The sequence below is a fragment of the Osmia bicornis genome, chromosome 5 (assembly GCF_907164935.1).
Source record: "Osmia bicornis bicornis chromosome 5, iOsmBic2.1, whole genome shotgun sequence".
Taxonomy (NCBI): domain Eukaryota; kingdom Metazoa; phylum Arthropoda; class Insecta; order Hymenoptera; family Megachilidae; genus Osmia; species Osmia bicornis.
In genome coordinates, this window is record NC_060220.1 from 1,110,750 (window position 1) to 1,137,594 (window position 26,845).

General features: G+C 39.5%; 2 protein-coding genes across 10 annotated transcripts in view; one reads left to right on the forward strand and one right to left on the reverse strand.

Annotated features, from left to right (window-relative positions):
* Positions 1 to 26,845, forward strand: part of LOC114882755 (growth hormone secretagogue receptor type 1) — a 56,298-nt gene that overhangs the window by 19,118 nt on the left and 10,335 nt on the right. For 4 of the 9 annotated variants that reach the window (XM_029199750.2, XM_029199751.2, XM_029199749.2 and 1 more), the window contains 3 exons: positions 9,421 to 9,589; positions 14,372 to 14,487; positions 14,560 to 14,722. In XM_029199750.2, coding sequence (XP_029055583.1) covers positions 14,407 to 14,487; positions 14,560 to 14,722 — 244 coding nt within the window. In that variant the 5' untranslated portion in view covers positions 9,421 to 9,589; positions 14,372 to 14,406. The other 5 variants (XR_003790477.2, XM_029199747.2, XM_029199755.2 and 2 more) reach the window with 3 other exon arrangements.
* Positions 202 to 5,863, reverse strand: LOC114882754. Its single transcript, XM_029199743.2, has 8 exons — positions 5,344 to 5,863; positions 4,788 to 4,895; positions 4,527 to 4,672; positions 3,950 to 4,112; positions 3,632 to 3,788; positions 1,784 to 1,933; positions 1,035 to 1,500; positions 202 to 963 (listed from the first exon to the last, which is right to left on the reverse strand). Exons 1-8 carry the CDS (start codon positions 5,561 to 5,563, stop codon positions 718 to 720), a joined length of 1,656 nt encoding a protein of 551 aa, XP_029055576.1. The 5' UTR covers positions 5,564 to 5,863; the 3' UTR covers positions 202 to 717.

Consider the following 26,845-nt stretch of genomic DNA (forward strand, 5'->3'; position numbering starts at 1 on the left):
AGGTAACGAAGGTTAAGGTAGGTTCGATACATCGTTTGCATGTGATTAATCGTGTACAATCAATCAGAGCCCGGTAGCGTTTGTCGAGTGTCGTGACATCAGGCGTAACACCTTCGTTTGAATAAACTTTATTGAATTTATTTGATAAATAAGTTACCGTACACACGTGCAACGCATCCATAGGAAGAATTACTCTTAGTCTTAGCTCGGTGAGCTGTATATATTTAACACATGAATGATACATCAACTTCTCGCGAAATCAATAACGATAAATCCTTCTAAGCGTTTCGTTAGATTCAGAACTATGTTCCGTCATTGATATCTCAAGACTTCAATGCCTCGACGCGTGATAATTTATTAACTGATTCGTGTTTCGTTTCTAAATGATCAAAATTTGCTGAAAAGATTGACGACCGTTACCCACGGTTCGTCGCAATTCCGCGTATCTTGATCGAACCGAAACGAACCCAAGCGGTCGCTGAACATAATTAAGAAATTCCAACTAAAAATAATAACTAGATCGAGAGCTAGACTGAAAAACAATTGGCACTCCGAAAGTCTTGAGAATCGTAGCCGTAAGTCTGCTCGCTGGCCTATAAAGCGAATTCGCAAAACTTTCAGCGCGAGCCACGTTATTTCGCGACTAATTTCGAGTAAGCGGCGGCGACTCGCTCGAATCGTTTCATTATAAAAGCGTAGCACGTATCGAAATCGGGGTCAGACGCTCTTCTCGGAAATGGTACTTCTGATGCTTCTGTTGCTGTCCATCCTCTGCAAGGTACGGGGTTGCCTCTGCGCACGAACGGGTGTTTCGCGGTCGCTACCCACCCTTCTCAAGCTGGTATCCCTTTCGATACGAGCGTTTTTCGGTGGTACAGGACCCCTTATGTTCGTGTACACCACGTACACAGCCAGGATGCCGACGACGAACATGGCCACCCCGACCCCGCTCACTGTACCTACCTGAAAAATCATTTTTCCTCAATTTCTCTTTGAAACTTTTTTTTATTGTAAATCGTCTCCAATCTACTGACCACCGTCCACCAATCGCTGTCGTCCATTTCGGAAACAAGAACTCGAGTAGCTTCGTCGTCGTCGTCGTCGTCGTCATCGTGTAATAACTTAATCTGTTTAGGTGTAGTCGCGCAACCTGTCTTCGTACCTTTTTCTTTGGTAATTAATTTCTTGAACATACTCGGCATTTCGCCATCGTCATCATCGTCGTCGTCCTCGTCGTCGTCATCGTCGTCGTCGTCGTCGTCGTCGTCGCCGTCCTTATCGTCGTCGTCATCGTCATCCTCGTTACCCCAATGCAACTTCACTTTATTCTTGTTGACAACGATGCTCCCAAGAGTTTGTAGGTCGGCTGCCTTTACTTTCATCGACAGTTCGAGAGACGAGGGTACCGATTGCGATTCTTTCGCCTGATCGGCCAAGACGTTCGTTAACACGTTGTTCCAGTCAACGGGGTTTACCTGATTTTTGCATTTCTTCTTTTTGCTAATTGAAAGTAAATATATTTTCTGTTATAATACAAAGACTATTCGATAGATTGCGTGAGAGAAGAAATTTAGAAAAATATAAATAAGTTATGCACCTATGGAGACCTTTGCGAAACTGGAAACTAATAAAATAAGTCCCGTATTAACTGTAATTTATAAGACAACCTATGAAAGGTTTTGCGGCCACTTGAATCATATATTAGCCATGTGTAATTTTATTGTAACTATGTACACTTAACTTGGTTCCAATAAAATTGTGCAAGAAAATTAGCGATGCTCACCACAGCGTGTCTAACGCTTTCGCGTACACTTTTATCGCGTCCTCGAGCCATCTTACGTCCCTCAATTCCTCGCTGTCGAATCTCCCATTGTCTTTGTTCGACCACCATTTCGATTTTTCCACCCTCGTTTCTAATCCGGCGAATTCATTCCTGATACAAACGAAATTAATAATTATTTATTTACCGTGGAGAACCTTTCGAGAGATACGGTAGAGATTTGGAGCACAAAGGGCTGAGAATCCTGCAATTATTCTAGGAAAATACAGGGGATCCTTTTAAGGAAAACAAAGGAAGTATTTTGATGAAAATTTAAGATTCATCCCCATGCGGAGGGTGTGAATTTCATTCGAAGGCTCGCGCTTTTAGTTTCATTCGTTTCGAGACGATAGAATAGACGTCTGATTCGAGTAACTAACGCTCGGGTAACATTTAAAATAATTTGCAATTATAACGATTCTTAATAAAAACTTTGTTATACGTTAGGAATGCGCTAAGTATAGAAGGAAATCGATTTACGATGTAAATTGGTTATCAGCGTTTTGAATATTATTTTTATAAACAAAAGTAGTTATGCGGTTATGCAAACGACTGTCTAGACTTGTCAAGATATGCAAGATAAAACTTGGAAATTTTTTACTGGATACATAATGAACTTTCTTATCACGCGTGTACACTGGGTTATATTACGCGTACAATTAATTGCACGATTAGAATTAATGGCTATGTTTCATTTAAATGTGTCAACCCTGACGCAATTCTTTCTGCACGTATGTAAATGTGATCGGTAGAATCCTGAGCCAGAAATAGCAAGGCATTCTCGCTCGTTGAGACAAGTTTTTTATGGAAAGCGACAATAGTTCGTCGATATGTCCGCGTGAGTATAAATCAATTCAAATTTAACCCTTTCAGCAATGAATTTTTTAAATACACAATTACTAGAATCAGCCTTGACTAAACATCTAAAAAGCCAAGAAACATCGATTACCCGCCATTTTGTTTCTCATTCCTACGCGTACCTGTGTATACTTATTTCTAAAAAAAGAAAAGGATCAGCCCCGTTTCGTTACGGCAGAAAAATCATGATTCACCCGAGTCCGTTCGATTCGTTTCTAATTATTCATTCTAATATTTATGGACGTAATTACGTTGAACGGTAAAACTGGTGAAGTTTACACAACAACTATGAGAAAAATGTCTGCTTTTGTGCGCCTCCTGAGTCACTCGTTGACGTTAATAGACGGCACTTTGGTTTTTCAATCAGCACAGTTATTTTAACTAGCAGCTTATTAATGGGTAAATATTTTTTAAGCGAGTTTTTTAAGGGTCCTGAATATCTTTGAAAATAAATTCTGCCCACCCTTTACCCCGAGTTATGTAATTCGAAAACATGAAAGTCATGGAGTATTTCTGAGCATTAGGGACGGAAAAGGGACGGAAAAGGGACGAGGGTCGAAAAGAATCATTCAGGTTCGAAATGAGAGATCTAGCGCCGCAAGTATCGACGTGAAAGGACGAAAAGGACGAAAAGTTGGAAACCTTGCAATTACCGTATCCTATGCAAAGGGTGCGAAATACGAACTGCAAAAAAGCTTGGGAAAGGAAAGGTAGCGTAGAAAAACTACAAGGGGGAACATAATTTATTTGTCTCGGATCACGATGATCCGTCGAGCAATAATAATTGTACAAATATGCATTGATTACGAATCGTTAAATGGTCTTTATTGGTGTCAAGTATCTAATTGTGGGATGTAGAGTTGTCGGATTGGCAATTATTAATAACGCTGGAGTTTAGTAGTAATAAACATCGCTATTTAATAATAATAAAATGAATGATAAAATGATAGTTACCTAGAGTCTTCCAGAAGTAGTATACTATTGGTGGAATTGACATGGTTTAGGTGCCCCTCGAGGTGTCCTTCGCTGACAACTAAAACAGTAGAATTGATGGGTTTGCTGAAGAACCCGTCTTCCGGTGTTCCAATGTGCACTATGTGCGTTGTCAAATCTGTAAATGAAATATTCCCTTCTCTAGAGATCGGAATTCGTAAATTTCTATAATTAATTCCCTTAGAAATGTTAATGACGTCTCGGCTAGGGGGTGTAAAAAGCTTAATGATAAAAGTTCGAGAACAATAGGCAGAAGAAAGAGTCGGTAAATGATCGTACCGTCTTGATCACCGTCGTACACCAAAACACAAAGACCCTTCTGAATAGCAGCCATTGTTAGTTTTTTCGCGATGTTTTGAGCGTCGTCCTCGCCATCCTCGTCGGCGTTCACCACCAGTGTGAACGATTTCCACTTCAGTTCCTCTATGACCTTTGTCGTTCCCTGATACAGAAAATCGTTAATTGACAGCGCAGAAATTCGTCTTTTCTATTTTAGCATCGATAGTTTGACGTTAATCAATTTGCAAAATCGAAACATTTCAAATTATGTAACGATATCTTCGCTAAAAATTCTTTGAATTCGAATAGAAAATACTGCATTCCATTTTACGGTGGAATTCGACTTGAAACGAACACGTGTAATTGATATGTTCATCGTTCGTATTAATCGAACGAGCTCTCCTACCTCGATCACGATACTCTGTAATTAATTTACTACTCATGTCTATAATAGACTCATGTCTGTCGCCGCGATTATTACCCAATAAAAGCTATCACTAAATTAACATAGACACTGATCAGATCATTCATATGCAATTCATTTATTCATTTATTTATTTTTTTAACAATTATTTACCTGGACCAAATAAGAATCAGATTCTTTTGCCAGATGATGAAGATAAGGGGAATTCGATGCTCGTCTCACGATATGAGGCACTTTCAGCACCGACGTTATCTTGTGTACGGCTTCCGCATTTGTAGCAGTATCCGGCCCGATAATTCCTGAATAGTACGAATAATGTTCGTCGTTGTGAGTTTCTAGCGTTTATCGCGAACGTTTCCCGTTTAATTTCACTTGGGAAAATCCTACGATCGATGATCTTAATGGTAGATTTACCTAAATAATGAGGCGGCTGCAAGCAGTTTGTGTCCGCCCCCACGAGAGCCTTCATTGCTGCCTTCAAAGCACCAGCTATACTACCGCACGTATCCACAACAGTTAGTTCTGGAAAAAGAAATAGGTGCGAAAAAATAACGTTCTATTATTCATTTTCACGAGAAATCCAAATTTTTATTTAACTAATTGAAATCTATTGTTCGAACGCTGCAATCAACCTCCAACTTGTTACACGCTATAGACTCTGATCTACTAGGAAACTGGAATGTTTCCTTGACACCGTTTCTTTTTCATTTTTTGCTTCCCTCGTTTTGCTACGCCGTTTTTACCACGTCGATTTTATTTATTTGTATTTTATGTCGTATTCAGTGTTGGATAATTAGCATGTTTCATGAATTGCAGTAGGGGTGTTTAAAGTAGGTCAAATTTTGTCGAGAACCGTACCGTGCGTCGCCGACCTTCCGGACCGATTATTGGTATCTGTAGGGGAGCGTACTACGAGGAATAGTTGACGGAGGGAAATACACGGTTAAAGATGACAAAATGTCTAGTTTACCGATGTCATAGCCGGCAGACTTGTTATTGTGTAGTTCAGCGAGCAACTTGGCAGCTTCGTAAAGTAGCACGCCCCTGGCAGACAGTTTCCTGCAGGACGGATCGTCGTGAATGCTAGTTAGCAACGAGATCTGCGCGTGATTTCCGCATTCCGTTTTTACGCCGCAAGTACAAGCGCAAATTATGCCCAACAGCACCAGGAACCATCTCGTATGATCCATTGTCCTTCGATTCTTCCCTATCCTTCTTTCTAGCGCATTCCTTCGTTATATCCACCAAATTTCTTCAATTATGTCGAATAATTAAACAGCTGCACCGGGTTAATCTTTCCTCACTTGACGTCGTTTCGTCTTCTATCCTCCCTATCGTTATCTCTCCTCCAGTGTTCCTAAAGTATTGCACTAAACTTTCGCGAGAACGCGTCGCGGAATCGCGTAGAACGCGCTGAGCTCTCGTGCGACCACGAAGACGTGCAAAGGTGCCCGACGAAGCTTCCCCTCGATCTACGGACCTTGGTAGTGAAAATCGGAAGCTTTATAAGGAAGCCAATGCGACATGTATTAGGCGAATTTCTACGGTTTTAGGCTCCGATGAACGCGCGCTGTCAGGCGTTCTCAAGACGACCTTGTCCGCCATTCTTCCCCGACGATCCACTATCTTTCCTTCGTTTATTTCATTCTTTTCCATTTCATATCGCTCTCTCGATCAATATATGGTCAATTGATTTTTATAATAAATCCAATTTATGATAATGAAATCAATGCTTGAGAAAATCGATAGGGATCGAAAGTGTAGTCATGGATTTGAATTTGAATTTGAAGAAGATTCAAAAGTAGAAGGAAGTGTGGTTCCTTGAGGTTGAATTTTTGGTACGGTGAGAACCTCTCTTAATCGAGTGGTAAGCTCGTTAGCATACTAGACTGCAAATCCTTGGTTGCACAACCTTACCCTTGCATAACTGCAACCACGACTGATTAGAATGCATCATCCGCAAGAAAATGTTGCGGTTTGCTATCGGCAGGGAAAGTGGGGATCACAGATCAAACGGTGGATCGACTTTCGAAACGTCTATTGTCAGGTCAAAGATGGACTGTCCAGATTTATCAGGATTTATAAATCCTTTTGCCTTCAATCTTCGCGTATCAGAGTGTTAAGAGTATGAAACAAAAACTTTGATCGGCAGTCATTGAAATCATACTTGCAAACGCAAGTACAGAAGAAATCGTAAATCCTTCGTAAACCGATAATAAACAAGTTCAGCTTATTTAACGGTGAATAGGAAGGTATGCACGCACTTCCTTTATTATCTACGCAATCAAAGCTGATCGTTTCATCATATCGCAAGCCTAAGCCATTTTTTCAATGTTTTTCATTTACCTTTGGTTTCTTTGTACATATATCGACACTGAAGAAGGCGGGTATCAGTTGTGCGTTTTATCATTTTTTCTTTTTCTTCCCTCACGTGGCGACGTGAATCGCTTTCTGAAGCGTAACGCGGGTAACGGGATATGTAATGTTAGCCATGGTAGGAGAGGAATATTTAATGACACGTTGCCAGGGAAAATTGAATGTTCATGCACAGGGTATTTTGCTGCCAGTGGTGCAATCGAGAAAAAGGAAACGGTTAATTGAAAACATTGCGATATTATCTTTCTTCGCTATGAGGTTTCCTTTTTCTTTCATTTTCTTACGAAGAAAATTAGACGTTTCATTGTTCCTGGGCGGATTTCATTTAATTTTTCTTCAAAGTATTATATTAATAAATTCATATTTTTTTTTAAAATAGTACAGCTTTTAATTATTAAATATCATAAAATTTAATATATAACTGAAACGTACGAATAACAAAGTAAATATAAATTCCAATTTTCTCGCGTAAAGGCAAATATCGGTCCGCCACATGCCTATATAATATGGGGCCCTCTTCGCTGGAGCGTCATTCTCTCCGCGGACGCCCTCGAAGAAGGGTGAGAATGCGGGACATCATTCTTCCTGGGGAAGATTATGGTATCTCCATTCGATGAAAAATTTATTTGTTGCATCTGAGATCATCTTTTTCTCAGTCGCGCAATCATGAAATCGTTTTTTTTTCTAATTGATAATCGTTTAATTGCTACACAAGATGAGTTAGTTAATGTAGGTTCACACGTTTCAAGCATTTTTATGATTCCACGATACGCTGTATAAGTGCAGTATCGAACACCTTGCGAAGATGATTACTTATATTTCACCTTGAATTCTTTTTCCTTCTATTATGTATGCTTGCAACGCGTGTCTCTGTGTCTGTGCATGCTTCTTAACTGAAATCCCTCAGGAATAAGAGATTTATTTATTTACGTAAGACGAGATGTGTCGTTGTTGTAGTTTCTCAAGTAGCGTTTGGTTAAGCAACAAAGTGAAATATGCGAACGCGATGTAACATGAAATTGAATTTTACCGTGCAGCTAGATAGAATGTTGTAACAGAAGAGATTTCTGAAGATGGGAATTTAATTCGCGAAATTGATTCTGCGAAATTTGTTTTGCCAGAGATTAACTTTTACGTTCGACGATGAAATTCTCGATCACTTTGATGGCAGTAATATTTTACTTTATATTTTTATTTAATCTAAGTGTATTTTTATTCTAATTAAGCGGAACCAGTACGCCTTCTCATGTTTTTTTTCTTCTCTATTAGAATATTTATTAGTTTGAGAATAAATTTGAAACTTATTTGCATAAGATTCGATAAGAATAGATTTATTGGAAGGCAAAGCAGGTGGCAGTAGGAATCAGGGGACAATATTCGCTCGCAGACTTCTCGTTAGCTGGCGCCACTCGCAAATATTTACAAAATTAGTACTTTTAAAACACTTTTCAATAAAAACAGAAATTTAAAGGAAAGTCAAATTTCGCTTGAAGGTATCTCTAAACTTATTTCTCCAAAAGAATGAAAATAAATTTGAAATATTAAAAAAATTGCTAGAAAAATGTTAGAATATTCCTGAATAGCCGGCTGATTAATGAAATTTCAAAGGGCTTAAAAATAAACATCGAGGCCAGTTTCTAAGATCCAGTTTCGTCGGATTTTTCAGAAACGCTGTTTCATCGAAATCGCGTGAAATAGAGGGAACGTCTACGAGACTAGAATACTAATTCCATCAACATGGTAGATACGTTTACGATTGAAAAGCTGAAACAAGCAAAAAATTTGGTTGAAAGGAAAAGGCAAATGGCGTAGGCAGGGTTGATGTGTTTGCGTCACGCCGGGCATTACTTAGCTTGGCCCGGGACCAACAATAACAGTGAATCTTTTAAAACCGAGTCTTCCTCGAATCCTCAAACATCATCTCCATACTGTTTCGCGAGTCGTCGACGCATCGTGTCTGTTTATCCATACATCTGTCCGACGTTTTGTAAATCCTTCAACGATTCGTCCGTATCGTAGATCCCTTCTATGCATGTTTCCATCTTGATTTATCTGATTTACGTGTTTCTTAGTTCGATGACGTGAAACGAACCGAAAACTAGGCGATTTTAGATCTAAGAAAGTTTTCGCAAAAGATCACTTTTGTGAAATTTTTCATTTAGAATTCATAGGGGTGCTAGGGTAGCTGCAAATTTCCTTACAGCATGATAGAAAACACCCTCAACCTGTTGATTGCCATGGGTGGTCACAAGTGATCAATGAAAACGAAAATCACGTCAATGTTCTTAGGGGCTAATTAAGATTCTATAAGCTTCGTAAACTCGTAAGGAAAGATGTTTCTTCTAAGGCGACACGGAACTAAATCCTCTCTGATGCGATTTCCTCTGCAAACACGAGAGCTTGGAAAAATCCAATTAAACTTTACTCCTTGGTAACTCGTCACGCTTATATTCAATAACTGTGATATTTCATCCAACTTGCACTCTCTCATTGTTTATATATTTTGTTAATAATATTTTATACTCTAGCCTTGAATTCAGTATCATCGAATAATCAGAAGAAAAAAGTCTAAAATTAAAAGGCTTAAAGAAGAAACAGAAGAGGATTTTGATAAATCTGTTCCGTTGTAGGTATCGTTCTAAAAGATCGTTGTCTCTCCTTTTTTTTCCAGATGTCGACGCGTTGGAAGCGAGTTGAAGTGATAAAATACAAGTTCTGAAAGGCGACATCGGTGAGATGAAGATGTTGGACACAAGCCATCCTGTTCAGAGAAACGGAACTTCTTCTGCAGATATTAATCAGAGTTCAGTGAAGCGGCAATCGGAAGATTGATCGATCAGGTACTCGTTTAAAATACGATTCTTGACTTTTCTCCTTCAGTCCTGTCATTTACAAGCTAGCATATTTTTATCATTTTTTCATTTCGATTTTTTTTTTCTTTTTCACTTCGGGTAACGCGTTATAAGGCTTCTTAGCGCGAAGAGCGAGAGACGGTGAACTTTATTCGATTACAATTTAACCGGATGTCGAGCGTTTGCGATGCAACAAGGACACCCTGTTCCCTCGATTACGTGCTCTCGCCATTAAATGTTTGCATCCCGTTGATTCGTGTCACACGAAACCCTACGGCTCGTTATATTAATTCATCGAGCAGACGGGACGCGACGTGTCGGCTCGTTTTACACGATACCCTATACACATTTCGTCGAGAAACCGTATCTTCGATTCGTTTGGACGAGCAAGATACAAATGATCCTGTCATACGGGACACGGGTGTATGAATACAGGCTAATGTCGTTGAAAGTGCAGCTCGTCGAAAATTTGTGCCACCGAGCACAAAAATCAACCGACTGGCACGATTTCGGAACCCTCGTTTCTTTCCGTACTTTCCAGGTGTACTTGCTTGTTCAATCGTTTCGAAGAACAGCCTTTCTTTCGTCGAAGAATTTTCACTCGCTGCAACGTGGTTGCCTAATTTTTCGAAAATTCGAGCTTGGATTCGAAATGTCAGCGAAATGATCTGTAAACTCCGGAATGGGTTGCTCGAGACGGAGCACGTGGGCGCAGGTGAAAATTGTTTGCTAAGAAGACGGCAATGGTAAATTGCAGTTAACCAGGTCGCGAAACAAGGGACAGGCCCGGATTCCCCGGAGAAATTTCGAAGTGACCAATATATTCGAGAGATTCCGTGTCGCAAGATTCGTGAAAATGAATTGATACCGCTTCTTCCGGGTCCCGTATCAATCAGCGAATAACAAACACCCTCGGTAAATCAATTGACCAAAGTCTCGAGAGATGACGATGTCGATATGTTGTTACAAAATAATGGACAAAATTCTTACGTAATTAGGTTAATCTGAAACCGATCGAACTGTGATTGGAATTGGAAACCTATATGTTCTTTCAATAACGGTGATTAGATCGAAATTGAAATTATACAAAAATTCATATTTTATTCCATTAATCCGTTCAACCTCCGTGAAATAGGATGTTAATTAAATTTGTATCGTAATATCGCAAAGATTGCAGGTTCGGCTAATCACATTGTAGCGAACTAATCCACTTATCCAACTATGCAGCATGAAACTTGTATTCGGTAAACTTCCGAACTAATGCGCTTCGCGTAACTATGAAATATAATTTCACGGCACGCGTGACAGTGTCTCGTGTTTTCGCGTTTGATTTTATTTTTCATTCGAACGACGAATCTGCTTGCAAAGAAACTCGGAGAAACAAGATTTCGAATATGATTTACGATGCTCCCTTGGCGAATACTCTTTTGATCGTCTCTTTCGATAACGATGTCACAGAGGAAAATTATAATACAGAGAGGATCAAAAAGAAAGTGTACGAAGAAAAATTTCGTATATGGTCCGAGGTTGAATTATTTCGTGATAAAAGAAACGAAGCGACTAAACAACGATCGGCTGACATTTCCAGCTGAAAATAGCGAAATTGACAAACCGTTTCACTTCGATCGAATAAAGTGGATTGTGAGAGCCGAATGGAATGTGCTTGGATTCCTAATACGGAATTCCGTTTAACGTGTTCCTGCCTTCGTCTTTCAAAGTCCGTCCGCCAGCTCCGCGTAACAAATCGTACAACAGACGATCCTTTCGAAATGTCGAAAGAAATACGATTCTATGAAGGCTTGTCTTTCTTGCACTTCAACCGATTGCAAACAGAGGGATATTCGGATAAAGTGAAAGGAACCGATGACATGGGGAATAATTTTAACACTTTCATCGTTTGTCGTTTCAACCAGGGCCGGATTGTGATTTTAATTTTCACTGGGACCAATTTTAAATAATTAAACCCCGAATTACGATGGCTACTTCGCCCTTTGATTTCAACTATAAATAAGCTTCGTTGGTTGAAATTTCATTTCATTTCTCTGATTGAAAGATTTTCTAACAGTTTCAATATCGACGATTATTCAGGAAAAAATTCAATTAGAGAAAGAGTATTATAGATTCTCAGAACAAAAACTATATAGAAGTATAGAATCGGAAAGGAAATAATTGCTCTTTTGTGACTGAATCGAAGATAACATTCGAAATGAAATCTTTCCGCTGTTTTTCTTTCGATTGGACTTTGCGAAACGATCCGTTAGAGCCGGCTAGAGTCGAACTCCCGATGTCCAATCATTTCCGGCATTTCCAAATAATCTAGAAAACTTTTCCCATCCTCTACATAAATATTCGCGTATTAAATTCTCCTTTCAATCGGTCCAAAATGAATCGAGGAAATCCACTTTTAATAAACATCAATTTCTAGTCTCTTGAAAGAAAATATTTTAATTAATTGGAAAAATTATTATTAAACCAACGATGCTTGGTAAAAAATTATATTAAAATTATTTTATTTGAAAAGTGAAAAGCGTGGTAAAATTTGAAACAAAAAAAAAATAGAGATTATTGAAGGGGTTAGGAAAATCTCAGGGGTGTTATGAAAACACGCGTTCGAAAGGGTGGAAAAGAAAAGATGCGCACGCATGCGCGACGAAGGGCGACGCGTTCGGGAATCGTGGCGGGCCAAGCGATATCCATTCAGTTCACCGGTACTATTTGCTCGTGACGGTCGTCATTATTTGGGAAATCTGGCCGGTTCGTATTTCTCGTCCTCGCCTGTGTTTCCCCGGCTCCTGTTTCGTGTTTCGTGTTTCGAAATCCGATTTCGATACGAATTACACGCGAACGCGATGTGGCGCGCTAAAAGTGTAAAGAAAATTCGTATAAGGACGAAACAGGCGTAGAAGAAGTTGGTGAAGTTTCATGACCAAGTGATACGACGAAAATAAAATATTCCTTTATTTATTAAAATAATGATACCAAGAGTCGACAAATCAATTCTATGTCTACAAATAATGGAATACGTGAACGGTATATTTATTCCCGACTACCGATACATTTATTTATCTTTACATCTCTGAAGAGAATAATTGCTTCGTCATTAATCAAAATCAAGAAGAACAGACAATGATTAATACTGTTCTTCTAAAGCGAGAGCAACAAGAATCGACAGGTAAAGATAATTTTTCATAAGAGGCTGAAATCGTGTCAGAATTATGGTATAATTAAAGACGAGAAATGTTCGAAAATGAGCTTCCGTTCGTCTTGTTTGCGGAACCGGAAGGGGTGAGCCACTGGGGGTATAAAGTAAACAATCATCGCAAACGGTATAATGAATTTCGACATTAATTAGAGACGCAGCGTTTCATTGATGTTAATATGATAAATATTCTATTCTGCCTTCTCTGTTCAAATCGAAAATTTCAATAAAACTGTAGTTAATTCAGGTTAATTATTCGGGTTACATGGAAACTATTTTCGGATGCGAAAATTAGTAAAGTTGAGATGGTTAGGGTAGGTCGTTTCGTGAACGCAATTCATATCTAATTGGCACGTACGATCGGATGAAAGGAGCTAGAATTAGATTTCGAATAGATTTCGATAGCATAAAAGTTAATTGATGTCAACCGACCGACCTATATACTGCACTTATGGAAGATAGACAGCAGAACGGTGCAATGAAGACGGGGGTGGAAACGTTTGTCTCCCGTGGATAGATCCATGATAAATTGGAAACGTTTCTTTATTTTTATCGCGTTTCTTTTAAACAAAGTAGCCACGAATATTCGATAGAAAAATAAAAAAAATCGTCGAGAGGGGGGTGAAAAGGATGAAAGGGGACCAAAAGGGATCGAATCAATTAAATTTGAAATTCATCATTCCGAAGGATCCAGCAAAGTGTTGACTTAAAAACGAAACCCGTGTTCCGTTGGGTTGACAACTGATTAACGTTGTTGCAAGTGTGGTTGGAAGGAAGCAAAGAAACAGTTTATAATGTCACTTAATACCGGCGCGTTAACGAAAGCCACGGTTGCCTGGAAGTTAAAGGAAACCGTATCATCCTACGCTCGTTCAACAGGCCCGGCGTTTTTCCTTCAACGATACCCCATGGATTTTGCTCGTTCGATTGCGCGCCTGTTCGCCGCTGTTTGCCCAGTTTCGCCGCCGATTCGCGTCGGTTCGAACGTCAAGCTGCCGACATAAAAAACAGAAGTTATCGACTCCGATGACCGATGACGCGCCACTTGTAACCCGGTGATCTGTAAATAATGTAACTCGCTTACTTTTTTTCTTTTTACGCGTGTCACGTGGTGCGCGTGCGCGTCCGTGTGTATGTATCGTAGCAGAGATCGTCGCGCGAGGAACATTGGAAAAATCGAGGCGAGAACGTACGCGATGAACGATTGATGCGAAGCAAGTATCGTGACATCGTTGCGACACCAGCGACGAAAGGATACGCGATTGAAAAGCTTCCTGACCAAGGACCTACACCGGACAAAAATGTTGTCCACCGTGTCCAGCGTGTCACTTGAATTCAATTCCTCCTACTATGCAACCGTGATTGGGAACAACAGTCTCGATGGATTATCCGGTACAACGCTACGCTTCATTCCACGCTATTCCAAATAATTAAAGAATCACCTCCATTCGTATGCTGTATTTGTTTGAGATTTTTCCTGCCTTCGTTGTTTCAAGCTTGGTCCAAAAAAAAAAAAAAAAAAAAAAAAGAAATTGTTAAATTGACCGAAGGTTAAACGTTGATTTTTCCAGTGATCGAGTCTGAGAATTCAACGAAAGGACTTTACATGTTGCCAGCTTACATTCGCACCACGTCCATGGTTGTCTGCATAATAGTGATGGCCCTCGGTATAGTGGGCAATCTTATGGTCAGTTTGACGAACTGTATCTACGGTCGCTTCGGAACAAATGTTACGTAAATAGTTTGCTTATCTGCGTAGGTGCCATTGGTGGTATTCCGGGGTAAGGACATGAGGAACAGTACCAACATCTTCCTGGTGAATCTGAGTGTGGCCGACCTTTGCGTTCTACTCATCTGCACGCCCACCGTCCTCGTCGAGGTCAATTCCGGACCGCAAGTATGGCCACTCGGCGAACACATGTGTAAGTAATCATCGTGAAACGTATAATTTAGTATCCGTGCAGCTGTGTGCGTTAATCGATTAAAGGAGCCGACAGAGGAGGTACCCTTATAGATCGCATTCTTATCGAGAGATTTTTAAATAACAGAGCATGTTTCTATAAAACTTGCTATGTTAGATGATTTTGATAATCCTCGATTGACATAATCTCTTGAATATTCGCGATTTACGTGGCTGAATGATTGAGCTCGAAGGAGGATCATCGATAGAAATGGATTCAATTTCAGATCAGCTTCGGTGAGAATATCTGCTGGACAAGTACGCGGATAAGCGTAAAATCGTGTCGGAATCGTTGGCTATCGAGAGGAACCGATCGTTTGTTCGGCAATTAATTTACCTCAAGTGTGATATCGCGCACGCTTCGTCTGTTAACCGCTCGTGGCCGAATTCGTATTCCATTTAGGGAGGACTGAAAGGAATCTGTGCTATCCTTAATTGAATTTCGACGTCGATACGTTTACCACCGTACCGTTGGACTTGATCCAAGAAAGCGTAATCGTTTGAAAGCGTTTCTATCGATGCTACGTCTCTTTGTGTCGTAGTTAAACGCGTTTAACGCGGAAACAGATGTCTCGTTGCGTTTTTCTTTTCCTATTAGAGCATAGAATAACTTACGTTCCCTCGAATGCGCTATTCGTTAGAAATTCAGCGGAGCTGTTTATTCGCTGGATCATCAACGTCCTCGTGGCAACCTCGAGTTAACTAGGCGCGAAGTGTTTCGCACTCGAAACTGCTTAAACCTGAATCGCATTAGCACCGTCACTTTTCCAGTAACTGAACGCAGCTTTTACCTAGAGTGCACGCTCGTTCCGGCAAACAGAAACCGCCCGACCTCGTTTTACCATGTTAAATTTTAAATATTTAAATTATTACCTTTTTTTGTCGTTATTGTAATTCTTCGTTTATCAGAAAATCAATGACACCCACGATGAAACTTTCTTTCATTCCCGTGTGAATGGAGTAATTAAAATCAGTCACGTAGGTGATTTCTCTTTTAATTCATTAACGAAATTAATTATACCAAGAGCGTGGCAGCTTGTTTCTGATGAAAAAAGAGGAGGAACAGCGACGAGACAGAATCTGTAGAAAGTCGTAATTAATGACGGCAGTATGCGGTTACGTTTGCCTTCATTTTACATAAACCCTTGAAATTTCATGATCATTAGACATCTCGACCTCGAGCAGAATTTTACATTAGCCTAATATGTAGGCCAGCCGGAGAAGCATTATAAAATTTATTGGATTCACTTGCTTTCCGTGCGAACTTCGTATTATAAAGTACCTTGGCCTAGGATTCTGAACAAATATTTTAGTATGTCTTCGCTTAACCTAGTGTCACAAGTATATAGAGGGTAATTTAAAAGAAAAAATTGTAGGCTTTCCTTTCAATTTTCTAAAAGTAACAGTGCACCATTCTGTACATCAGTTATCCACAATCCTAACTGAGCTATTTCATCTGGAGGTAGCTTAATCATCTAATAAGTCTGACAATAGAATACACTAAAGGAGCTGAAAAATTCATGGGAATCCTCAAACGAAGAGGAGAACAACGAAAGTACCATGAAATCCACCGCATTTTTCGTTATGTCATGCAATATTCTTAAGACAGTCTTACGATCGTTGAGATTCGTTCCACTTCTCGCTTTCTCGTACCTTTCGCGAGAAAACACCTGCGAAAACACCTTCTGTATCTTCAGATTCTGCATAGATAATCAACCAACTCGTTTTCTAGCTGAGACTTTGTAAAGGAAATTGATCCTAATGATTTTACAAAGTACACTTTAGTACTTAGTTTTATATATTTCATTTTCCGTCACGATTTATCCTCTGACCTCCCTTTCCATCGGTTTTACCCACTTTCTCTTCTTTCTTTTTCCAAGGAAACCCGAACTTCGCCGAGATATATTGCTGTTGGATTACCTTATCTCTAGAATTTTTTGTTTCTCTCCATCCCTCTGCCACCCCAACCCCTTATTGGCCACTTTAAAAAGCTCGTCCGGTAAACGAAAACCACGGATTGTCAGATTTGTAGGAGTTTCTTTTCATCCGACCCACTTTTCGTTACTTTCCGTGATCGAAAGAAAAGCTAAGGAAAGTTGCACCGTTGCGTTTAAGTAGAATTAATCAGCTTGTCTTTCGCCCCCTTCGATTCGTTGACGAGTTACGAGTTCCCGGAACACGGTATTATACTCTTCTTTTTTTTGCGTTACGACACAACTTTTCTGCTTTCTCGTTGGTGGAACGAATGCAGAAAAGGAGGGTGGTGATGGAATCAAGCGGCGAACGTTGAAGACAGTGCCATTTCTGTGGGAGATTTTCGGGGAGCTTTTAGGGAGATGCCCTATCGGGGCAACATTTATCGTTGAATCACTCGTGTACCACCTTATAAATGGCAAAATTGTTTTGATTTCTCCGAAATTGTTAAGGGATGGAAGTGTATCAGATTGGGTATCACCATCTTCGCAGGGCGATGGGGACGATGACTTGCCACTTACAGGGGCCATGTTGTATTGCCACTTTTATGGTATTAGAGGAGATGACTTGTCTCTTAGGAGAATAGAATTCTTGTCATCCACAAGGGTCTGTACACTATTTGTAAAAAGCTTTAATTTTCATTTTAATTATAAAAAGTGATAAGTTGTCATTTTTACAACATTCTGTACTGTACAATCGAGATCGATCACAGCACGAGTAGCTTTGCGTTAAGAAACATACGAGGGTTAGATAAGCAAAAGGTCTCCTTTGGACAGTATCGGTGGAAGACCATGAAGGGTCCCACAGCCCATGTGCGGTTTTATCGAGGAACCAGGGTAGCTAGCTTGATGGGAATAGCGTTTAGTTGTCTGGGTTTTATGGGACGCGTACGGTTCGCTTTAAGTTGATGTCTACCCTCTCGTTCAGGGTGTGTTTCTCTCGCATTCCTAACGTTCCACTTCAGCATCGAACAACTGACGTGTCAGAGTTGCGTTTCTCTAATCGAGCCCTCTATATTCGAACATTCTCAGCGATTTTTTTTGTGTAAACCTTCTGGTCCTACCCTTTTGTAAAATTTGCAACACCAAGAGAATAGAGGCAATTGACAATTTCATGAAACACGATTTTTAATAATTCAATGATATCCCAGGGGTTTTGTAAATGATAAATTTATCAATTGTTCGAATTTTAATTAAACAGATATGCATCGTCAGGTTAAATTACCTTGCACATATTTTATGATAAAATTCTTTTACTTTCGTGCGGTAAACTATGAATTTTTTAAAATACGTATCAACGGGATTAACTGGAAGGATTATCGCGAAACATTTTGATGAAGTAATTTGACGCTGAACAACTGTCGCATCGTGTTCGCGAAATTTCAATTTTATTCTCGTTTTATGCTCGTCGCCAGTTTCATTCGGGCATTAAAATAATCGACAGCACCAATTACCGGGTTTTAATTTGCCGTTTATTCGATTACATCGATGATCGTTCGTCAAACATAGTGATTTTGAAACCCGAGAATCACCGCAGATCCGAGAAAAGAAATATCTTTTATCCCAGAGAATAGCTTTTCAACTATGACCGATTGGAATTTTCAATTTTTACCAAATTCTCCTAGGAAATGAACATCAGAGCTTCACAGAGGACGTTTATTGAAATCCTTTGAGTTCCAATGGCCTCATGGTTTTGTAAATGTAAATGAATATTTATTTTCCCTGATACATCGTTTCTATCGAACCACGGTTATGCAGGCGTGATTGCGATTTTATTGCAAAAGAAGTTTCGAGCTCAAAAAGAGCTTAATTAATAAGAATATGTCTGACTACACATGGTCTTTTCTACTGCGACGATCCATGCGTTAAATCAGCCGGAGGAAATCCAGTGTGATTTTGCTTCTGAATGGTTATTCGAAATCTCTCTTGTTTTACGATTCACACGAGCACGATTTTCACCGATTTCCTTCCTCGTAACTTGTCCACCATTGCCCTTTTTCCCTAAATTCATACTCTCGCTTATCCCACGTCTACCGTACGCGTAGCTTCCGGTTAAAATTAACTAAGAGACACTCCGGGCTGAACCAATTCCCTTGAAATAACAACTGCAATATCCTTCTTTATTTAATTCTCAAGTTTTACCCTTTTATCAAAAATTGGCAATTTTGTGAACTTTCAAATCATTGAATTCCAGTGATTTAGTTTTGTCACTAAAATACCACGAACAACATTTTTCCAAACGTTACACGTGTTTGAATGAAAAAAAAGAAACGGGAGAGAAAAAGCAAAACGTGATAAAAGAATCATTATTTCGTATGACGTATGTTTTATAATAGTTCGGTAACTCGCTCAGGGAACAAAAGTTCTGTTTTCGGTTCACGTATGAAAAACTTCACGGGCGTGCTTCTATTTATCCCTGATAAATTGCTGAAATGACAAAGTGGTGTTTCTTCAGCTTAACGCTACGATACATCATCTGTTTTATTTCTGCTTTTCTACCTGGCAAATGCAAAAAATCAAGACCTGCTGTTTGAACGGGTGAATAGGAAATTTTCTTCCCTCTAGGCGGAATCGAAGATTTCACTTTTGAATTATACTTGACGGATTTTATTTGTTAAAATTAGTAATAATTAAAATTATTACTATGCAAAATAAGTGTCAATTATCAGTTTGCTTTCGGAAAGTATCATTGTGAAAACGCGCTCAATCAGAGGCACCCCTTTCCATTTCAAAGTCAATCTTTCGTGCTTCCCCTAGAGCGAGTAAGTAAATAGCAGAGGGGTTGTTCAACGCCCTTGAGCGACCAATAACTTTCACTCAAGCTGTAGCTCGAAATTACGCTCTCGAACCCAGAGGCACAGCTGTTGTTTCCCATATTTATTTTCTTCCACATACAGCTGCCCGACGATATACTCGCGATGTCGATCGTTTGCCAAACAACACCCGCAAGAAGAAACAAACAGCACGCTTATCTAACAAGGCGCGAAATGTTCCTCGTTCACCAACTGTTTTTATCGCGAATAAGAATACAATCTGCTAAACCGTCAAACATTTCAATCGTACTTCTGTCGCGTTCCCTTCTTTTATATTTATAACCCGAAGTCAGACAACACGGATTTAGCCTTCGCTGTTCATAAATCAACGAGCAGCAAGTGTCTACGGTTCGTTCACAAAAATAAAATCCTCCGTTTTGGATTAGGATCATTACGAGGGGATCATGAATTTTCCTTCGGTTGTTTAGACGATACCCTCGCGGCAAACGGAAACCCTGTGCACTCGTAAAACCTGATTTTATATCCGCTCTTTCCTTTCAGAATGAAAGAAAAACACGTGTCTAATGAACGATGAAGTTGCAAAGCCTATCGTGTTTAATAGAGACAGTGGGATTTGGGTCGCATAGGATTAAAAAGACAAGATATTTTGAGGATTCCCGCTTCCCCTATATCGTCATTTTCCCTAGGGAAGTATACCGCTTTAAGTTTTGATTTTTCTTTTGTTAATCCAATACTAATGCACTTTTTAATTATCTCTGTCCGTTAAACGTGTTAAATAGAAAACATGGATAGCTTCGAATGAAAACAACGCGACTAGCTGTATTTTCAACGCTAAATGAGCTTCTCTCCTAACGAGTATCATCGTTAGTTCTTTCCATATTTGTCCATCATTATTAATTGCATTAACGAATCTCGCGTTCGTTGCTATTTTTTGTTAATAAAACCACTCGATTGCATGGTCAATAGCAATTACGTTTAGCTTATTTACTTTTCATTTTCTTCGACACAAGTTGCCGGTCGTTGATGGGGAAACAATTGTTCCAACTCATAATAGTTGGACGTCTCTTCGCCCTACTTTTTGACCAACTTCGAAAAGCAAACATAGAACTTCTCTGATAAAGAGAAAACGAAAAACCTCCTGTCGAAAGCTCTTTGCAGGACAAACAATTCGATGCACTTTCGTGTCATTGATTTCTTGCTCAATGTAATGCTTTTCCAAGTGTTATTTTATAATTGCGTACAGTGGCGTAGCTAGGTAAGGATCAGAGTGGGGTTTAAAAAAACATTCATCAGCTTATGAAAATTTATTTCAATAAAAATTTACACATTTTCTCATTTTTATCATCACGACTGCCACGTCGTATCTTTGTCACAAAATTCAGTCACTGCTAAAAACATGGATTCGTATAAAAATGTATTGGTTTTAAGTTAATTTCACGGTTGATGAAATTCGTGAAGAGGAAGAAGATGAAGGTGGTGAGCAACCCTTAGGTATTCCGCGGAGATTCCTATAATTTTTCATCTCATCCCATCTCGATGCTAATAAGGAAGTATGTTCCTGAAATTTCAATCCCTTCCGCGCCAAGTTAAAAACGATTAAGGAAAGAATATTGATTACCATTGACGAAGAGTTGAGTGGCCTTGTTGACATGATCCAAATATCTCTTCTCGATGTGTAAAGCTGTCAAGAGAATAGTTAGCGACAGCATGGTGGAACTAATATCACCGTTGTTTTTCCACAAAAAGTGTTTTCTATCCAAATACATTAGTCTCTAACCGAGTGTCATCTCGAACGTGGAGTGTTTTGGAACAGAAGGAAAAGGATCGAGAGGCTGATTGTATTTTTAAACGATCAGATTTCACGTCTGCGATAACAATAAAAATCAACGATAAATATTACATCTTCCATCTACTTCGCCTCATCAGTTCTTCTGAATGTACGAATCAAAGTTTCAAGCCGAATCAATTTTTCAGCAGACGTGAAAAAGAAAGGTTTCGCGAGTCATTGCTGAACTTACGAATCAAAGTTTCGAGTCAAATGGATGTGTTTAGCAGACTTTAGCCGGTACAAAAAGATATTTCTCGCTTTTTGTTGGAAATATTTCACGCAATCCGCGTCTCGGGGCTCCCACGAGGAAACGAGCAATCGGTTCTCTTTCTTTTGCGACGAATTCACAGGTTGGAAGAGAAAGTCGTAGAAGAGGTCGCGAAAATCCCAAGTGAATTGATTCCGATGAAGGATTCGTCCGCTTTTGGTATATTTCGTTTCCCTCCGGTGAATAGCTCTACGATCGTGGTCAACGAGATCAACGAAACACCCTTTTTCACCCTTGCTTCTGTTTGCTTCGGTTCGGCCCGTCATAATATGTCAATAGAATTGGACCGCATCAATCAATCTATTCATTCTTCTCATATTTTTTTTTCGACGAAAAACACTTTTCTCTTCTTCGAACAGGATACTTATTTGCTAGTATTAAAAAGACATCATCTATCCAAGAAATAATTTATTTATTATGACAGTTTGATCCTTCTTTTATGTAGTATCAACCTTTAGAAACTTGATCGGATCGATTCGAGTTCATTTCTTCGCAATTATCTCAGGGTGCTTCTGCCAATAACGAAAGTATGTATAATTGAAACGGTCCTCGAAATATTCGAACGGGCCAGCAATTTCGAGTTTAATCAAAAACAACTCGGAGCAGAATTTCAACTGTATCGCGACGGTTCGAAGTCGGCTCGACTTCGGGCTATCAATTCGACCGAAACTTTGCCCATTCGCGTAAAACGCTCGCTCCTACCGAAACTTCAGCCGAAATTACGTCCTCGTTGTTACAGACGACGAACCAATTAGCGTTCGTTTAATGGAAAGTGAGCGTAGCCAATCGAATGAAATATTCGTTAAGGATTAGTTAAAGTTTCCTCGAAGATGTCGAATTAAGTTTAGACAGGAAATTAAGTTTCCTTCTGGGGTCCTTCCTTCCTTCTTACCATACGGTTTTTGCTTGTTTTCGTTGATAATAAACTTCTGCCAATCCTTTTATCCCATTGGAGGGTTTACTTCAATCTTTTTTAAAAAGGGGTATTTAATTCAAATTAGATGGCGTAATGCAAAGAAAGAAATAATTATGAAATTATTTTAACAAAAAGAAAGTCATTCCGATCCATTAACTTGGTCTCGGTTTAAAAGAAAAGAGAAACTCTCGTTTCTCAATTTGCAGAGTACAATTGAACCTCATTAATATAACTTCTCCCCTAAAACTCGAATGATTAAATCGTTATCAAACTTACTACCCTGTTTTTCTTTCTTCCCATGGTTTTCTTTCATTGCCGAGGGGTGTGATAACGTTATTCAAGCTCCCTAGAAAATCAGAAAACAGGTTTCAGACAAAATTGGCCACCAACGAAAGACCAACAGCACATTCTGTTCGGGTGAACGAATCTTTGGATCATCGCCAGGATCCATTACTGTTCTGCGAGTAACGCGATTTCATGGAATTCGTTTGCCCTTTTCATATTTCCTTTTTTTTTTTTAATCTTGAGTCTTAATTTATTCTCGTGGCTCCACGACACATTTGCTTTCCCATTTCTTCCGCGTCATCTTAAATCATTCTCGGGATCGCTTCGTTTTGTTTGGCCTGGCCACGAAACGACAAATCTTCCCGGCGAAAGTTCACCTCTACGCTCTCGCTAGAAGTATAATTTATTTATCATCCCACTTGTACTGCATTATGTTTCTTAATATTTCTTTTTAACTCGTATCCAGTATCCGATCGCAAAGCACTTATCCTTTCTCTAAAATAAAATAATATACGGGGCAAATCGTGAAACGCTTTCATCATGATTATTTATTAAGGTGAAAGGTCAGACAGTAAGAACGACTACTCTTGGAAGGTTACAGATGTTCGGCTTAATTTATAGGGCGATTTAGTGAAATGTCGCAGAGTAGCTTGTCGGATGACTTGATTTTAGGGAGTATAAATGAGCTGGAAGAAACGAAGGTGTTGCGTTTTAGCAATCTTGATGAACCTTGATTGAGATTTTCTTCGTTACTATTATCGTTCGAATTGTCGATGGTGGAATTCAAGACGGGGAGCAAATTTTCGGGTATCCCCGCATCCTTATTAATTACGCCCTAAATGTTTACCGATCCACTGGGAATCTTACCAGAATCCCAATTAACTTTAGTAAATTTACAGTTACCTAATTTTCAAAGTACACCCGCAATACTTAATTAGCATTAGCGGGTTATCTAAGGTTCCTAATTATTGCCGTAATAAATCGACCTAAATTATTTCGAAGAAAACTCAGAGGATACGTGAGACGAATGAAACGAGCAAAGAATGCCGTGTTTGAACAGAACGGGGAGAGATAAATGGTGAACCGCGGCAAATGGCGATACGGCGTACATTTTCTATTCGGTTAACGTTTAAAGTCAAAAGGAAACAAAGGCGGGATTATAAGTGGATAAACGGGATATTCAGTCCAGCCTGGGGACGCAATATCTACCTATCCATTAACCGATAACTATCCGCTCGCAGAAATCCATCTTCGAGGCTTTAATGATATCTCGTTGTTTACCGTAATGACACTTTACTGGGTCATTTGTTTCATAATAACCGTGTTGCGACATTGTTTTGCTAAAAAATATGCTGTTGAAATTATCGACACGGGATTGATTCATTTAATTATCACCATCGCTAATTATCGTACCTGTAATACATTTAATTGCTTGATTGACACATGGATTTTCGATATAATACTCCATTACCCGTTTATCTGACGGATAACGAGTGTTATTTATTTAATGGCGAATAATTTTGCTAGAAGTAGTCGTAATATCTGTCATTATTGTCAAAAATAAATGTACAACTTGACGAGGCTTCCAAACTAGCTCCGGTTAATCGCGTAATTATCGTCGATTTGATGGCACGTCAGGTGAAACGGTTCCCTCGTACGTCCGCCGCGTTTACAAGGATAAGCGATTACAAATAACCAGCTAACCCACATAGATAATGAAACACGGGCTTTATCGAGTGTGTTGGTACAACCCCTTTTGTCGCTAGATAACAAACTGAATTTAACGAAAGTGAGGCAATCGAAGCGTAGCGGAGAACTAGTTTTTCGCGCAAAACCGCTTATCATCGGGTGCGCGCGTTTTAAACAGCCCCATTGATAAAGCGTATCAAAGAGAACTAGGACAACTGTGTCTCTTTTTAAAATTTCATTGTTCAATTATTTGAAATGAATTTTATATACATATATGTATATGTATATAAAAAAAAAGAGAATGCTGTGAAAATTACGCTCGAGTCAATTATCAGTTTATTGTTATCAGTGAAATAAATAACGGTTACCGTTCTACCGTAGGCAACAATACATCTGTATTAGCCGCAGAGCTTCTTCTTTTTATAGGAACCTTTTATTTATCCGGGACGAACGGTCGAGGCAGAAAGAAGTCGGGCTTAAAGTGGTCGAGCATTAAATTCTTTTCTCGTGGTTTAAAAATACCATGTTTTAAACAGAAACTGCATCGTTATAAACGCCTGCGTGGATCAACGTTTTGCTAACTTCATTTATTTTCTCTTAACAAAATTATCCACCGGGAGGTCTGTTATTAACATTCCGGTTGCAGCGCGCCGGAATTCCTCGAGATTTCCGATCGTAACGTTTATGCGTCGATGAAAGTTTCGCGATAGCCGTACTACGATGAGTTTCCCGCGCAAATTTATTCGAGGCGAAACCCGTACGCCCGCTCGAAAGTTGCGAAAGACATCGAACTCCCTGGCCCATAGCTAGCGGGCTCGGTATCCTGTTATTTACCATGCTTATCGTTCCATTGCTCGTTGAATGTATTAAGATAATCAGAACGACGCGACGCGACGGATAGAAAAGTTCCGACGGAAATCCCTGGTGTCGCGCGCTCGCGGACAATGGCACCCCGCCAAAATGGACTTTCGTAATTCAACTTAGTTTTCCTGCCGCGAACGCGTCGATTATGGTATTACCTCTTTAAGCGTCATCGCTTTTGGCTCAGGTCTTTCGATTTAGAGTATCGAACACGAGGTAGGCTCTGCTAGGGAAAATGGTCACTACACTGCTTTCAAGGAAATTAAATCGCAGAAAGAAACGCCTGCCGCAACTGTGCTACGCTAATTGATATTGCGACCAGGAAAGCGTACTACTTACTTTTCATTCTCATATTTTCACTCGAGGACCATTTTTAGATTGGTATCCTTCGACCTGGTATCCTGAATTTTCGACGACAGATTTTTGCGTCAACTGAAAATATTTCGAAAACAAGGATTATTGAAAAAAATTCAATCTCGGTTAGTAGAATCTTTCCCGAAAAACATCGACACCATCCGAGACGGTGGAAAATTATCCTCGCGAAGTTTTTCCTAGCCAAAACATAAACCAGTCGCGAAACTAAAATCCAGGACACCGGTACGTCCTGTTGGTTAAATTATTCGATCCATATAAAAGCTCCTCTGAAGCTTTAAATGGTAATGGATATATTCTTTGCAGGAACATCTTGCGGTTTTCGAACGATTTTGAAACATCTTGGACGCCGTATGGCAAACATTATCGTCCATTTCTGTCGAACAATTTTATGACTACTGGTATGTTTAAGATCGTTTTACTCGGTCGAAGGCAACGAAATATCATTGCGCAATCATCTAATGATTTACAGCGCGATTTATGTTCCCTGACAAACTAATAGCGTAATATCGAATCCTTCGCCAATTAAAACGTCGATAAATACTAATCTAGGCCATCCTGTCGAACCTATGTACCGTCAGCTCGACTGAAATTTATGGCGTTACTTTTAAGCTAGCGTGTTGCAGACGGATTCGTCAGAAATTCGTAATTTTCCATTTCGCTACAGTTATTTGCCTATAAAGATAGAAAATAGTTTCGCCAATTTGTAGTGAATTATTTTTAAAAGGAAGAAAGGGGAAGAAAAAGGAAAGGAAAAATGCAGATGTTTTCAAGAAGACTCGTTTACATTGGAATTTTCATTTGAATGTAAAGCACAAGGGGGTATTTTACATAAAGGATAGTTCTGAAGAAAATTGCCTTCCGTGTTGGACATCGGATACTGTTTGTTAATCTTGTTCCTTTCAACTCTCAGGAATCGAAATTAACATTTTCAGAGCTTCAAAATTTAGCTTTCCACAAATCGTTTCAGTCCCAAAATTGGGGATGATGGACGCGCGCAACTTAGATCCATTCGCCATTGATCCTCGTTTTAATTAACAAAATTAAATCCGCCTTTCCCGGCATCAAACTCGTAGCCAGAACGAAACGCTAACAGTCGGGTGAACTTTTAACGAGATC

Coding starts and splice junctions, on each gene's coding strand:
- LOC114882754 (XM_029199743.2), bottom strand. CDS start 5,563: ATGGATCATACGAGATGGTTCCTGGTGCTGTTGGGCATAATTTGCGCT. Junction 1,501..1,783: donor AAAGCGTTAGACACGCTGTG/GTGAGCATCGCT, acceptor ACTTTCAATTAG/CAAAAAGAAGAAATGCAAAA. Junction 964..1,034: donor ACAGCGATTGGTGGACGGTG/GTCAGTAGATTG, acceptor ATGATTTTTCAG/GTAGGTACAGTGAGCGGGGT.